Here is a 15,615-nt window from a genome sequence, read left to right as displayed (position 1 = left end):
GTCAGCCAGACCCTGGGCAAATAATGAAGTGTTCTCTAATGGACAACACATGGAGGGAGAGCAGAGAGTGAGGGAAACAGGAGACATGAAGAAGGGAGGGAAAAAAAAGAGAAGAGAAATGGTGGAGTCTGGCTCCCCCCACTGGTTAGAATAAAAATGACTTGTGCATGTTAATCCTTTGAAACCTGAGAAAATTGGCTTTTCTTTCAAAAGTATGGACAGAAACTTAATAACAAATGACCCCAAAACTAGCAAAAAAAAGTAAGAAGTTACAAGAAAAGATGAAATTATATATACATATATATACATATATACATATATATATATATATATATATATATATATATATATATATATATATATATATATATATATATATATATATATATATATATATATATATATATATATATATATATATATATATAGATAGAGATATATATATATATATATATATATATATATATATGTACTGCTGTAATTTGATAATTTTCTAATGATTTTCCCTCTCTCTCTTTTTTACCTTGCCATTTTCTTTTCAACTTTTTTTAAAATTGTAATTTGTGGGACATTTAAGCCAGAGCTGCTGAGTGCTATTTCCCCCCATGTTTTTGAAAAAAAAATAAAAATAATAAAATAAATAAAAGCAGTTCACTCATGTTTCAAAGGTTAAATGCTTGTAAAAGGCGTCCAAATGCAGCACACAAAAAAGGTGATTTCAAAGGGTTAAGCTAAAAAGAGCTGGAGATGTCTTTTTTCTGTTGAAAGGCCCTTCAAATGTAATCAGGAGAGTGGCAGGATGTGGAAGGAACAGTAGCAGCAGTAGCAGGATCGAATCAGGCGTATAAAGTCTGCGCCTGGAGACAAACAGGAGCGTTTGGAAACCAGAGGCCAGCACCGGCAAAGCTCACTGTAAACAACACCAAGCTGTATTCTCTTTTTTTCACAGGTTTAAATCATTCACAGATCTCGCCTTTTTTTAATTCTCTGTGTTCTACTGTGATTTGGTTGTAGCCACTTTGTTGTGCATTGTCGTCTCTGTTCGGCAACAAACGGCTCTTGAAATATTTCTGTTGATTTCTGTAGATCCAACAGTCCCAGGCCGAGCAGAATGAAGAAGCCCTTTTAGTGAGTCCATTCAGAGGCACAGCTCCACAGCTCCATTTGCTCCCCTGTCGCTGTCTCTAGGACTAGAGGTTCAGCCTCGGGGCCACTAAGGCAAACTCTCGCAGAATGTTTCGGGCCACGTCCACTTTGTACTGGGCGATCATCAGCGCCCGCTTCACGTCCTCGAAGGAGTAACCCTCCCCCATCAGCTTGGCGATTTTGGCGTCCACGTTCTCCGACTCCAGACTGTGGGGTTTGCCCGGCTGAATGTCCGGAGGGATCTTCCTGGGCAGTGGCTTGGGTGGCCTGGCAGGAGCCTGCAAACAGTCCATCGATACTTGGAGAGAAAGAGGGAGAGAAATCATGTCAGTGGAAAAACGCCTCTGGCACACAGGCAGGAAGCTTAGCATAAGTGAGTGGTGGAGGAGAAGTTTGTAGACTAAGGCCCAATCCCATTTCTCTTTTTTACCACTACCCTTATTTTCAATTGCCTTTTGCCCCTCGGAATAGAGTTGCAAGGGGTGGTGGTCAAAATCTTCCCCTATGAAATGGGATGACCCTTCAAGGCTCGGATACAACATCATCATTCAGGGCATTTATGTAAAGAGACGCAACTGTGGCATCAATGGCATTATCACAATAACATTTCACATTTATCTGATGGAGATAGAAAAACATTGACACTTGTGATTCGTTCACAACTTAAAGGTTCCATATTATGCACAATTCCAGGTTCATACTTGTATTTGGCATTTTTATGAGAACATGCTTACATGCTTTAATGTTTTAAAAAAAAATTATTTTCTCATATAGTGTGCCTGAATATAACTGTATTCACTCTCTGAAACTCTCCTTATTAGTGTCTGTTTCTTTAAGCTCCCCTCCCTGAAAAAAGTTAATCCTGCTCTGTTGGTCAGAGTTTCCAGGTCTTCCACATCTGCACTCTAAGCTTCTCCACACCGTCACCACAGCAGAGCAATGACAGCAGCACTGTAGTGGCAGTTCCTATCTTTATTGAGCATAATTGTGACTACAAGACTTCCCTGAAACATACTAAAATCTCTGAAATGTCCTAAAATCAAGAAACTTCTAAAATCCTAGAAACATGCTAAAATCCTAGAAATGTCCCAAATCCTAGAAACATCATAAAACCTGACAAACCTTAAATCTGAGAGACATCCTAAAATCCTAGAAAGATGTTTAATCCTTGAAATGTCCCAAATTCTTGAAACGCTCTAAAATGTGAGAAACCTCCTAAAATCCTGGACACATCCTAAAATCTTAGAAATGTCCTAAAATCTGAGAAACATCCTAACATTCCAGAAACGTCCTTAAATGTGAGAAACCTCCTAAAATCTGAGAAATGTTCTAAAATCCTAGAATTGTTCTGAAAGCCAAGAAATGGCCCGAAGTTCTAGAAATGTCCTAAAATCCTAGCAATGTCCTAAAATCTGACAAATGTCCTAAAATCCTACAAACTGGCCCCTGACCTGCTGTAATTTTGCAAAAGTGGCCCTGAAGCAAACCAATCTGAGTATCCCTGGTTAACACTGGTGACCCTGCTCTGGCCCTGCCAGTCTGCTCTGATATTAGAGGTGCTGTAACAAGTGCAGCAACTTTGGGCATCATATGCCATCAAAAGGGGGGAATGCATCATGAAACATGTTAAAATTTGGGAACCGTCATGCACAATCAGTCATGTGCGTTAACGTTTGCTAGCCAGCTAGACATCAGCATAACATTTGTTTTTTATGGTTGTAAAAAATTACCACAATGCTCTAAAACGACATTAAACTGAGATATTACAATGATTACCATCAATTATTTTAAGTTTAAGTTTTAGTTTAAGTTTTTACGAAGAAAATACATCTGTGGGTTTCTTTTGTTGCCTCTCATAACACTCAGATTGAAGCCTGCCTCTGAAAAATCTCAATTAGTGGGGCTGTGTTTTTTAACCCTTACACTTTCCCCTGCCTGTGAGAGCGCACGATTCTTTCAACAGGCAAAGCAACTTTCCTACCAAAATTCTGTCTTCTTTGAGATGCACAATTTCAATTTCAAAGGCTCAAACTTTTTCCAGATCTTTCTTCCTACAGGTTTTGATGTTTATTTTGGTCTCATGTCCAGTCAGAATATTTAAGAGGATTGAGGCCCAAAACACAGAGATCATGCTGTTATTTGTTTATTACAGTTTTTTTTTCATGTTTTTGTGAAAGTTACACACTTATTAAGACCTGGCAATGTGTGTGCTTTCTCTAATGTTAAAAATGAGATGTAATTCTACCTTGACTGGTTGGTAAATGGTCGTACTCCAGGCAGCCTCTGGAGCCCTTCACATGTTCTGTGTGTCGTCTGACTGGAGGCAGAGGAGCAGCACTGTTCAGCATGTCAAACACCGTGTCTAAACACAGACGACACAGAGAAATTTAGGTTAAGAACCCTGTTGCTATCTGTTAATGAACAAATAAATGCTGAGCGTTTTCCACAATTCCACAAGCACTTTATCCACAGTGAGAGAAAATCATCAGATTAGCATTTACAACATACAAGATAATACTTTCTTTTTTTCAGTTCTGATCAGAGCGAAAAATCACAGTTTCGCAGGCTCACCGGGGGTCAACAATAAGTGCTCGTGCCCAGAGGAGGGCCTGTGTGGTCGCGCGACGACAGAGGAGGAGGACGTGGAGGAGTTGCAGAATGAGGACGGAGAGTAGGAAGAGGAGGAGGAGAGGTCGATGAAACTGTGTCGTGCCGGTGGAGGGGGAGGCTGGGACGGAGGGCGGCTGTTGAATGGGTCCTCCAATGCTGGAACACAACAGAAACCAAAGACAAGACTGAGCCCTCTGATTTGGTATTCCATGAGGAGGTGGCTGACGATGCTATAAAGTCAAAATCCTGCAGTTCCAGCAATAGGATTACGTGCCAAAAGAGCAGCTGACAATATAACCTGTTAGACAAAAGCCAAGAGAGGACACTTTTTAATGGGGACCTCACAGGAGGAGGAGGAGGAGGAGGACTGGGACAAGAGGTGCAAGACGACTGGTTTAGAAACTTGTTGTGGATAAAAGTGATCAAAGTCAAAGGCTCTGTTTCAAATACTTACCCATGTACAATACACAAATGCTCAGGATGCTGAACTAAACAGTTAACAGAACCCTGGAGAGGTGCTTTGAAGAAACCAAACACACATAATGAGAAATCATTACAATCAAGCAGCCATAGCTTATGGAGGCCAAAAGGGGACTTAATTACAATTATAAAGTAAACTTAAAAGATGAAAAATGTACCTCCCCAATAGCAGATCATCATTCCAATGGTAACACGTGTAGCAGAGGTTACATGGTCTAGTAATAAATGTACACTATGTTACTGTAATGCTGTAAACAAATAGCAGGACTAACCTTCAGCTATTATCAAAGCCCATAGGTGGACTTTATTAAAATAGTTCTGTAAACTTGAAAATTAAAGTGAAATTCCACATATGCATTATACTATACTATTATTTTTATTAATTTATTTTAATTTGGCTTTTGATTTCTCTTTTAATTTGTCTTAATTGTGTTTAATTCTATTATTTGTACCCTTATTTACGTGTTTAATATATGTTCTTCCCTGTGAAATCATGTGAGCTTGCTAGTGCTAAATCACTGTGAGGCACCTTTTTTTTTTTTACATATTGCCCAACTAACTGTATTATTGTTCCACAGTTGATATTTTGTTACTTTTGGAGCAACAAACTTTAACACACCCTCAACCTCAGAAATCACAGGCCAAAGTGTAGAGGGTGGGACCCTAAAATATTGAAAGTATTACCTCAATTGTATACAGCAAATGCAGCAGGGGGTCTCTGCTTTATTTGTATTTGAGCTAAAGGGTCCTTGTCCTGTAACATGTGAACTCTGCTCCAAGTGGTTTTTTTTGGAATGAGTATCTGTTGCACAGAAATAGTGCTGTATACCAGCCGCAGAATATGGTTTTCATAAAATTCTGCAAACGTTAATGTTATTTTGGGGGTTTATGGATGGGTCTTATCATCTTCTGATAATCTGATGCAACACACTGAACTTCTCAGCATTAAATCAGATCTAAATAAAGCAAAGAGAGAAATCTTAAACCTGTCACTCGAGAATCATCGGTTGAAGTCATTACAAGTTTGACACTGGAAGATTTTTTCTGAGATAAGAGTGACATTTTACAGTCGGACAAGTTTGACAGCAGCAGCGTGTTGCACAGGGAGGACAAGCTCAGACAGGCTCAGACAGGCGATTAGACAGCAGAGGAGAAACAGGCAGCCGTGGCTGGGTGAGGAGGGGTGAGCGTGGAGGTGGGTTACAGTCAGGGTTGGCTACCTTGTGGGGGCAGCAGAATGTCGTAGTCTGAGGGGATCTTGTTGGCGATGAAGGAGCAGGGGGCTGTATGTGGCACCCGCGGGACCAAGCCCCTGACCGACTCAGAGTGTCCACCTGAGGGACAGAAGCAGAGAATGACTCTTTGTAAATAAAAAAAAAAAGGTTTCTGATGATGGCCTTAGAAAATTCAACACGGTTGTTACACACTTTGGCATTTTTGGATGAGGTTTAAAATCCTTCATGAACTTTATAGATATATAGCACCTTTAAAAGCAGAGTTTATAAAGTGCTTTCATTAAAAAAAAAAATCAAAGCAGAAATGGGATATATAGACGGCGATACAGCAACAGAAAGTCAAACAGGCCTGCTGAACACAAGCTAGATGAAACCACGGTAGAGTTGTATACATGTATATATGCATATATGCAATTTTTATTTATCTATTTATTCTATTTTTATATAGTGTTTCTTTTATTTAGTGTTTCTTCTTTTGTATGTCACTGCAGTTTTTATTATTATTATTATTTCGGAGCCAATGCAACAAAATGTCGTTCCATGTGCACTGTTGTGTATAGTTGGAATGACAATAAAGTTGATCTAAGTCTAAGAGTTAGGATAAAATTAAAACCAAAGGACAGGGGAGGGAAAACAACTTTAAATGGCTGAGTTTTGTATTCATTTTACTGATGCGTTTTCAAGAAAATATGCGTTAAAAAAAGGGGTTCAATATTTTATTTTAGAATTTTACATATATATATTTTTTTTAAGTTTTGGTGATAAAAATCAGCAATCACAGCATGAGACTTTAAAAACAGAAATTATCATTGGATTATCAAATTCCAAATGGTCCTTGAACAAATCATGTGTTATCACACAGGTTTGTGAAACAAAATTCCATGACTTTTCAAAACTTTCAGGGCATATTTTGTTTTTTAAAACTTCTCCAGGCCTGAAAATTGCTATTTGCAACTTTCCATGACTTTTCCAGGTTCTTCATGACCCTGGAAGGATACTGATATCATGATAATATCATTCAACAAGAACCTGTTGAAAACAGGTTGACGTGTACCAGAAACACAAGGAATTACATGTAGTCTCTTAATTTAAGACTCAACAAGGTGTGCTGGTATGTTCATACAGTTACAGCAACAGGGATTTAAATAACAGATGTATAACTTGTGGTTTCAGGACTCACCAGGCTCAGGGGGCTGGGACTTCTTCTCATCGATGGAGGGCTCTGGCGAGCCGTTCTCCAAGTGCCTGAACGAGAGGAAATCTTCAGTTCACAGCAGCCTAATTAAACTCTAATAGGCCATAATTGCCGAATCAGTAACTATAATTCATTAAGATATGAGAGAGCCGCTACCTGCCGGGGACAGCGATGCAGATGGGAGCCTGGCTCAGGCACAGGTTGGACGACGGGACCTGATAGTCGTCCTCTGCTCTCTCCATCGCTCCCCGCTGTCGTTCTATCACGGGACTGCTGAAAGGGTTGGAGGGTCTGTGAAGATGACCATGATTGATCAGAACAGCTTTTCCATTAGTGTCACTCATATTACATTCAAACCGCGATCACTGACTGATTTTTTACAGTCGCATTAGGAGGAGGGATGGTAGACCTGGGGAGCTGTGAGGACAGAATATGCAAATTCAACAAAAACTCCATAACAGTCCAACCACTGCAACTTCTTGTTCATTTCTTTTGAGGAGCAAAACTCACTCTTGTTTCTGGTTATGAAGATGAAGACGTGCATCACAAATGCTTTACATTTACTGATAAAAATGACTGCTAAAGATAATGCAAGGCCATTCCCTGATTTTCTACACAAAAGAAGAGGTAGACTGTTTAGCGGCACATGCAAAGTTGTGATGGAACACAAACAAAAGTCATTGATTGACAGTTTTTAAAGGCAAAACACACCTGACCTACACACCAGACCTACAGGCTGCGCTTTCTTTCATTTCTCGCTGCATCAAGAGACTTTGTGTCTGCAAAACAGCACTTTCACATGTCCCACAAAAATACGTCTAATTTATTTTTTTTTTTGGTTGGTTTTGTCTGTTTTGCTTTTTTTACACTTTGTGATTTCAATATTTATTAATTTCTTAGATGGCACTGTAACTTTTATTTTTGTGTACCTGCCTTGGTACATTTTTAGCTTGTTTTTATTTTCTATACTCAAGCTCCTTTCTGTTTTCTCATATTTATTTTCTGTTCTCTACCTCTTTGCAATTTCATTTCTTACACTGTACTGTAACTTTTATTTTTCTATTTTATCTCAGTATTTTAGCTTGGTTTTATTTTTTTTATTGTCTAAATTCTTTATTTAAGTTTTTAATTGCATTTAAATGTCCTTTTATGATGTGTTTCACGCTGTCTCGATGCCTTTGATGTTTTATGTAGAGCACTTTGAATTACCTTGTTGCTGAAGTGTGCTATATAAATAAACTTTTAAACCTCGTCTCGCCTTGCAGCTTAAGTGAAACAACTGTATATATTTTTATTTTCATTTGTTAAATTAATAAAGCCATTAAAGCACCATTCAATGCAGAAGACTTTTTTAAACATAAAAAATGCACACCCACAGGCCATTGTTGTCATTATACAACTTTTAAAATATCATCAACATGGAACCATACTTTTTAAATATTTCATTTCCTCCAGAGCAGGACTGGTGTTTTCTGATTTTTAATTTTACCTTGACAGGAAATGAAAAAAAAAAAATTTATTAATTAGAATTTTACATTTGTATTTATCATTCAAGTAAAATGTGTAATCAGCACAGTGCCATATCTTAAAATGAATGACTTTCTTTAACCTGAGTGATTAACAGGGATGGGTTCATGGACACTAATTTTTAGGCAGGCAGTAAACCATAAAGGATGCATGTGTATGTGTGTGTTTTTTAAATGTGTGAGGTGGTTTAAAAAGCTTGGGAGGCACTGCTGTAAAAATCTGAGAAGCAGGCCTGTGGTATAAAGGGTGTATGTTGTGATTTCCCTGTCAGTTGTTGGGGAAATGTGTGTGTGTGTGAAAAGCAGCTGAGCTCCCTCACCTCATTACTGCTCTGGCACCCTCGAGCAAAATAGAAAGCCATGAAGTGTGGCTCATCAGCAGAAGTGATTGTACTACATGTGTGAAGCTGTGATTGATAATACTCAGGTTCTTTCTGAATGGATAAAAGTCCCAAAACAACGCAGACAGACTGCAGAGCACAGCTATTAGGCCAAATGCATTATGACTCCATTAATTTGTAGTGTAATGTGAAAATATGCAGCAGCACGTATCAGCTGACTCCACCCTGCTGGTTGTGTTTACATACCTGATGTGTTACAGTACAGCGTTATTGTGCTGCAAAGGTGCAAAGTACACCAACTGTTGTGTCCCCTGTTGGAAACCATTAAACAAGGCAACAGAGAGGACACTGTCTACCATTACTGATGAAAGAGTCAATCAGTTACAAGAAACACCTGCACAGCCTAATGTCCCACAATAACCCCTGTTACATATTAACCCTTTGGACCCGCTTTAATATTACACAACCTTATTGCTCTGCAAAAAAATGTGCTTTCAAAATCAAGCTTGCAAAATTATTATACATTCATATTATTTTCTACTTTCATTTAGTTATTTTTTAATCAGCTCTAATCATAAATATCAAATATATTCACTTATTTTTAGAATTTTAACCCTTTAAATACCATTTTTTTTGTCATGATGCCACTATGTTTTTAGATAAAAACAAACACAAAACATGAATTATTTTCAAAATACCGATGCAAAGTAGATTTTTTTTATAATCACAGCTTCGGATATGTCAATTATTAACAGTAACATTGATTTTTATGCATTTATTATTTTTTGTGCAGTGTCATACTGCTCTGCATTCAAAATTCACTTTTCAGAATCAGGCTTTAGAAAATATTATACATTAATATGATTTTCTACTTTCATTGAGTTTATCTTTTTTAACCAACATCAGCCCTAGTCATAAAATTCAAATATTAATGAATTTCCAATGAAAAATGAAGTGAATTGAAGAAATGTTAAAATAAAATTAGATAAAGTACTCTCACAGTAAAGTTAGATAACGTTAATGTTACAACAAAATTAAATATAGTAATCTTATAATGAATTTAAAAAAGGTCATGGTGGGAGTTTTTCCTTAGGTGATGTGAGGGTCTAAGGGCAGAGGGATGTCGTATGCTGTAAAGCCCTCTGAGGCAAACCATGTTTTGTGATAATGGGCCTCTTAAATAAAATTGGCTTGACTTGACATGACAATAAAGATAAATAAAGCTGTGTCAGAACAAAGTTAAATGAAGTACTTTTGTAATAAAGTTAAATAAACTAATGTTATAAAAGGGTTAATAAAGTACTTTTACAATAACTTTAAATGTAGTAATGTTATTATAAAGTTAATTTTAGTACTGTTATAATAAACTTAAATAAAGTTGAGTTACAAAAAAGTCTAATAAAGTACTGTTACAATAAAGTTGGGTAATTGTGTTGTAATAATAAAGTTAAATTAAGTGTTGTTACAAAAAAGTTGAATAAAGTATTACTATAATGAAGTCAAATATATGACTGTAAATAGTTTTGTCATAATTGCCATAATATGAATTCTTGATTTAAGGCCAAAATTGTGTCTTGTGAGGTCACAGAGACTTCTGACCACCAAACACTAACAAGTTTACGAAGAAATTCTCTCAAGGTATTTATGAGATATCACATATACATGATGGGACGGATGGACAGATAACCTGAGTAAATAACGCCTCTGGCTGTAGGCGTCACTGGCTTTGAAAGATGTGTGTTAGTGATCCTGAGAAAATAATCTGCGCTTGCAAAATGCATATGCACACGTCAGCTGCTGCCATATATGTAAAGGAAGTGTGCTTCCATCACTCAAACGACCTCACGCTATTTTACTACACTAACTTGTTTGCAGCAGAAGCAGAGCTTCCTCTCTCGACTCAGGCTTCATCAGAAGTGACAGCTCTATCCCCTGCCTCCACTACAGCAGCCCGATAAACAGAAATACCTAATCTAATTCTGGCTGCAGCTAAAAGGCTATTAGACAACCAGTCATCATTTTTCAAAGCTGTTTCTAACCAAGACTTTTCCCTCCGGCTACTAGACCTCACTGAGTCTGAAAGCACGGAGAAAAGACAGCAGCAGGTTCAGGAGATGAGACTTTAGAATAAGAGGAAAAGCTAAACACAAACACTGAGTGCTAAGTGTTAAACTGAGGGTTACTCAAATCTGTAACACAAGCCCAATTTTGTTAACTGCTCTCACAAAATTCTGCTTTAACCCTTTGAAACCTGGACTGACATTAGTTTTCTCGAGCAGCATTCAGACACCTATCACAAGCATTTAAGCCTTTGACACCTGAGCAAAGCGGTTTGATTTCTTTCGAAAACATGAATAAAGGCAGTGTGCATTTTAAAAAGAAATCACCCCCAAAATTAGTAAGAAACTATTATATATATATATATATATATATACATATATATATATATATATATATATATATATATATATATAAATATATATCTTACTATTATTAATATTATTATTACCATCATCGTCACCATAATCATCATAATATTTAAATATATTTTACAGAAATATATTTATTCATTACTTTACTACTATTTTCTTTGGTTGTTTTTGTTTTTACTTTTCTTTTTTGCTAATTTTCATGTAACTTTTACTATTTTTTGCTATTTTTTGGGGCTCTTTGTTGCAAAGTGGCACACTGCCTTACTCTTTTGTTCTTGAGTATAAAAAAGTTCACTGGGAATGCACTGGTTGCAGTGCTGAACCACTGCATGGATACGAAGAACAAACTTGTTCCACACATTTGAGCTTTCCTGCTCATATAAATACTTATGCGCTCTGTGTTGATATCATTTTAATATTGCCCACACTTTTCAGGGTATTTACTGGAAAACTTTGTCCATATTCTGCCATATAAATAGTCCTATAATGTGTGTGTATGTGTGTGTAATACTCACTTATGGCTACAGGTAAGCGTGGACTGTGTTGGCGAGTGCCGTGAAGGAAGGATGTCATACTCCTCGCTGACTTGCACACCGTTAGAGAAAGGCTGCACACACAAGAGAGAGAGGGGTGGGTCATCAACACAAAGAAACAACTGAAAGGTAAATGTCGACTGAATCTGATGAGCTAAAATAAACTTTAAAACAATATATTAAGCTGCAGATGTCTGAGGTTCACCCCTAATTCTGGTGTGTGAGGAAGACGGCGCAGAGTCCTCATCACTTATCAAACAGAGCCAGGAGACTGAACTGAAGGCAGATGCAGCAGCTCTGCAGCAAACTAATATTTCACTCACTGAAAAAGAAGTGTGGCTTCAGTCCTTTGAAACGTGGGCAAATGGACTTGATTTCTTTCAGAAATAAAGGCAATGAGCAACTTGAGAAGAAATAACCCAGGAATTAGCAAGAAATTAATAAACATTACAAAAAAACTCCTGAAAATTTGTAAAAAAACATACCAACAAATATCCCATAAAAAAACTTAACAAAAGCTAAATTAAACAAACAAGGCAAACATGACTTGCAAAAAGTGTTTAAAATTATAATAATTCTGTAACATAATTTAAATATGTACTTTTGATAATTATAAATATATTTTTCCAATAGATTTTAGCCATTTATACCAACAACAAAAACAGAGAAAGTAAATAAATAAAACAACAGAAATTGAAGAGAAGTAAATTCACTGATAAAACTTAACCCAATAATTACAATAGCTCTGTTCAATAATTTCAAATATGTGTTTGTGCTGATTACAAACATCTCTAGACATTTTTTCCATTTTTTTAACTACTAATTTCTTGCAATTGCAGGACATATCTTGTCTACTTACCTTTTTTCCCCCATGTTACTGAATGACATTAAACCATTTGCTCAAGGTTCAAAGTTTAAAATACTTGTGAAAGGCATCTGAATGCAGCACAAAAAAAAGTTGATCCAGGTTTCAAAGTGTTAAAAAATGTGCAAATACAAATGCTAATGTGCAAATAACTTGTTTTCAATCAAACTTCATAATTTTCAAGAAAACAAATGCTTTCTCCAATCACCAGCCCACAGTGCTCTTAGCATCCGAAATCCATTTTTATCGTCATTTTGTGATAATGGATGGAAAAGAAATTCAGAGCAGCACCGCGTGGTCGACGTCCTCTGTGACTCAGATTAGTATTAATCCCATGCCAACAATAATCTGCATTCACAGCGAAGGCTCGACCTGTGAATCTCCTGCCTGATTACTCAGCATGAAGTAAAGTGAGTGCCTCTCCACATCTGCAAAGACACATAGAGCTGCTGTAGGAGATGCATTTTAGCCAAAAGTACTTAAAAGTACTCTAAAGCCACATCGCCAGACAATTCTGACAGTCCTCATCCAGATTTGACCTTTAGTCGCACTCGCTGAGAAATATATGCAAAATTCACCTGTCTTTGAAACTACGGTAGCTCTACATGGAAGACAAAAAGTATGCAAATAACCACATTAACTTCCTGAATATTACCAAAAGTGACAATGTTCTCCACAGGCGACAGACTGGAGGCATTTTCTGATCAAAGAGTGTCTCTGGAGGCACAGCGAGTGTTTGGCTGCGTGCGTGTGCGTGCTGCACACCAGGCTTTTAAAAGATAAAGTGTAGAGAATGTACAAATTATGCAGACGCTCAGCAGTACTCTGGTTTCCACCCCCAGTGAGTGTAGAGGGAGTCTCTGCAGGATTTGATTGGTTGCATTTGAACGTTCGTGCTGAGCTTCGGTTAAACCGAGGATTTCATTATTTAGCATCATATTTACATACCATCTAACGCTCTTCAAGTGTGTATTTACACATCAGAGGAGCGGCGGAGCAGCTTACAGTAAGAGCCTGCTGCATGTTTTATCTACAAAGTGACTGTCAGAGAAAGCTTCTATCCTCACTTCTTGTTTCATGTCTTTGAGAATCAAGGTGGTAAACAATATTCATAGGTAATAAATAAAGAATCAAATCCTCTTTCCTAACACGAAGGATAAAAACACGTGAACTCAGAGTCTGTGTAGGACACATTACAGACACTTCTACATCTACAGATAATAAATATACAAATTGTGGGCAGCAGGAAACCCACAGGATGGCATAAACACTAATGAAGAATGAATTCAATCTGTAGGAGGTGACAGAAATGCTGTGTTGCCCACACCCAGCTCTAAAATAATGTATGTATTAGATGCTTTCGGGAATCTAAATTAGTCTGAGTAACCTTTGCAAAATAAGCAGGTATTTATTTAGCATGCTAAAAAGGTGTGCGGCTAACCTTTAGTCCTGTTTGTCTCACTAATCTCCTTTTCACGGGACACCCAGTCAAGAACATTATTAGCATATACAGTTATGTTTCTAAACAGGATGAACATGTTGCAAATGGCACCTAGAACCACCACAGGTGCCATCTGTGGGGCAGAGGATTGAGTTTTGATGCTGACTCAACAATGCTGAAGCTTTGTATAAAGATTTTTTGTTGAAGTGAAGAGATTTAGATTTTTTTTGTCTCTTTTGAAAGTTTTTCTTGGCTTATCCCATGTTACTGCCTTAAATGTTCAAACTGATGTCTAAATCATACCTTGGAGCTCTCAGAGGTTCCCGCTCCCTCCATCCTGTGATGAAACCTCCCAAATCCAGCAGACGGACAACTGAGCGGCCTTCCGTTCAGGTGGGAGGGGCATGTAGGTTCCAGCTGGAGCGGGTGCTCCAATCCAGTCCTGTGGGCGTCTCTGTCTTTAGGACAGCGTGTCTCGGGGGGAATATGGGAGTCTGACAGTGCGCCAGTAGAGGAAGAGATGGACGACGATAAGGAGGAGGACCCTGGGAGCCAAGAGTGACGAGACTCTGGGGGGATGGGAGGGGGACGCTCAGGGGGAGGCGGTGGAGGTGGGTCCCTCTGGGGAGGAGGCGGGGCTGGGAGAGGCTTGTCCTGTTTCCTGGACACGCCTGGGGAGGACTAGAGAGGTGGAGAGATATGGTACATTCACAAAAATTACAGAAAACAATCGAAATAATGCACTTTCTAAACTTTGCTTTTATATAAAATTTGTTTCATATCATAATGAGACAGCCCACTTCACTTATGATATGCAGGAAAGTTCAGGCAACTCTTTGTTCTTTACATCTGGGGGATTAAATGGCGTACCTTCGGGGAGCCAGTGGGACTGGCAGACGGGGACCGGATGGCGCCCTTCTGGATGAGGTCCAGTCGTGGCGGGACAGGGGGTAGGCTGAGGTGCTGGACGCAGTGGCCGGTGTCTCCTCCCTGGACTTTTCTGTGTTGGCTGACAGGCGAAGAGCTGGGAGACACCATGGGCGAGTTCTGACGCTCTGCACATTGCTGAGAGAAACAGAAAGAAGCTCTTGAAAGGAAGTTCTGTCATTTCTAATCAGCTGTGGAGCTGTTTGAAAGTGAGTAAATCATCTGTTTATATTTATCAAACTGCTAAAAGTAAAATTATGGAATTATGTGAAATATAAAACTGAAAATCCTTCACTTTTAAGAAAAGATTCCTAAATGCTCTTAAATGTAACCATCTGAAACTTCAGAAAGATGGCTTGATTTCTTTCAAAAACATGGGAAGAGAATGACGAGCACAATGAGCAAATTATAATGAAAAAGTTACAAGAAAATTTTCTAGACTTTGAAGAAAAAAAGAAGTATACCCCAAACAAAAAACAAAAATGACAGCACCTAAAGAAAGAGCTGAAATTTTAAATGATTCAATACATTTTTTCCCTTTTCTTCTGTAACAGAATTTTAAATATATAAGTAAGACGATTTCAAATATAGTTGTCCGAACATTTTTCCCTCATTTTCGATATCTTATAATCCCCCCAGCTAATTTTCAGATCATTTCCTTGTCACCTTTTGCTATTTTTTTGCAGTTTAGAGGACATTTCTTGCCTAGTTGCTCATTAGATTTTTCCATTTCTTTTGGAGAGAAATCAAACATATTTTCTGAGGGTTCAGAAGTTTAAATGCTAAAAAAGGCCTCTTAATGAGGTCACTTTTTGTAAAGTTGTTCATTGCTATATTTCTATGTTTTTGAAAGGGTTAATTGATGTGTTGGTGAGTGGCAGTTG

The 15,615-nt window shown here is 37.9% G+C and overlaps 1 protein-coding gene across 1 annotated transcript in view; it reads right to left on the bottom strand.

Moving 5' to 3' along the window:
* Window positions 1-446: 446 nt before the first annotated feature.
* Window positions 447-15,615, bottom strand: part of cblb (Cbl proto-oncogene B, E3 ubiquitin protein ligase) — a 78,343-nt gene continuing 63,174 nt past the window's right edge. The window contains exons 11-19 of the mRNA XM_088088431.1: window positions 14,675-14,869; window positions 14,108-14,485; window positions 11,481-11,572; window positions 6,823-6,957; window positions 6,652-6,716; window positions 5,457-5,570; window positions 3,718-3,912; window positions 3,392-3,508; window positions 447-1,444 (exon numbers count right to left, since the gene is read on the bottom strand). Coding sequence (XP_087944557.1) covers window positions 1,191-1,444; window positions 3,392-3,508; window positions 3,718-3,912; window positions 5,457-5,570; window positions 6,652-6,716; window positions 6,823-6,957; window positions 11,481-11,572; window positions 14,108-14,485; window positions 14,675-14,869 — 1,545 coding nt within the window. The 3' untranslated portion in view covers window positions 447-1,190. The remainder of the gene's footprint in view (window positions 1,445-3,391; window positions 3,509-3,717; window positions 3,913-5,456; window positions 5,571-6,651; window positions 6,717-6,822; window positions 6,958-11,480; window positions 11,573-14,107; window positions 14,486-14,674; window positions 14,870-15,615) is intronic.

The sequence above is a fragment of the Plectropomus leopardus genome, chromosome 15 (assembly GCF_026936395.1).
Source record: "Plectropomus leopardus strain MGB_pleo_1.0 chromosome 15, ASM2693639v1, whole genome shotgun sequence".
NCBI lineage: Eukaryota > Metazoa > Chordata > Actinopteri > Perciformes > Serranidae > Plectropomus > Plectropomus leopardus.
This window is presented reverse-complemented; position numbering and strand designations above follow the sequence as displayed.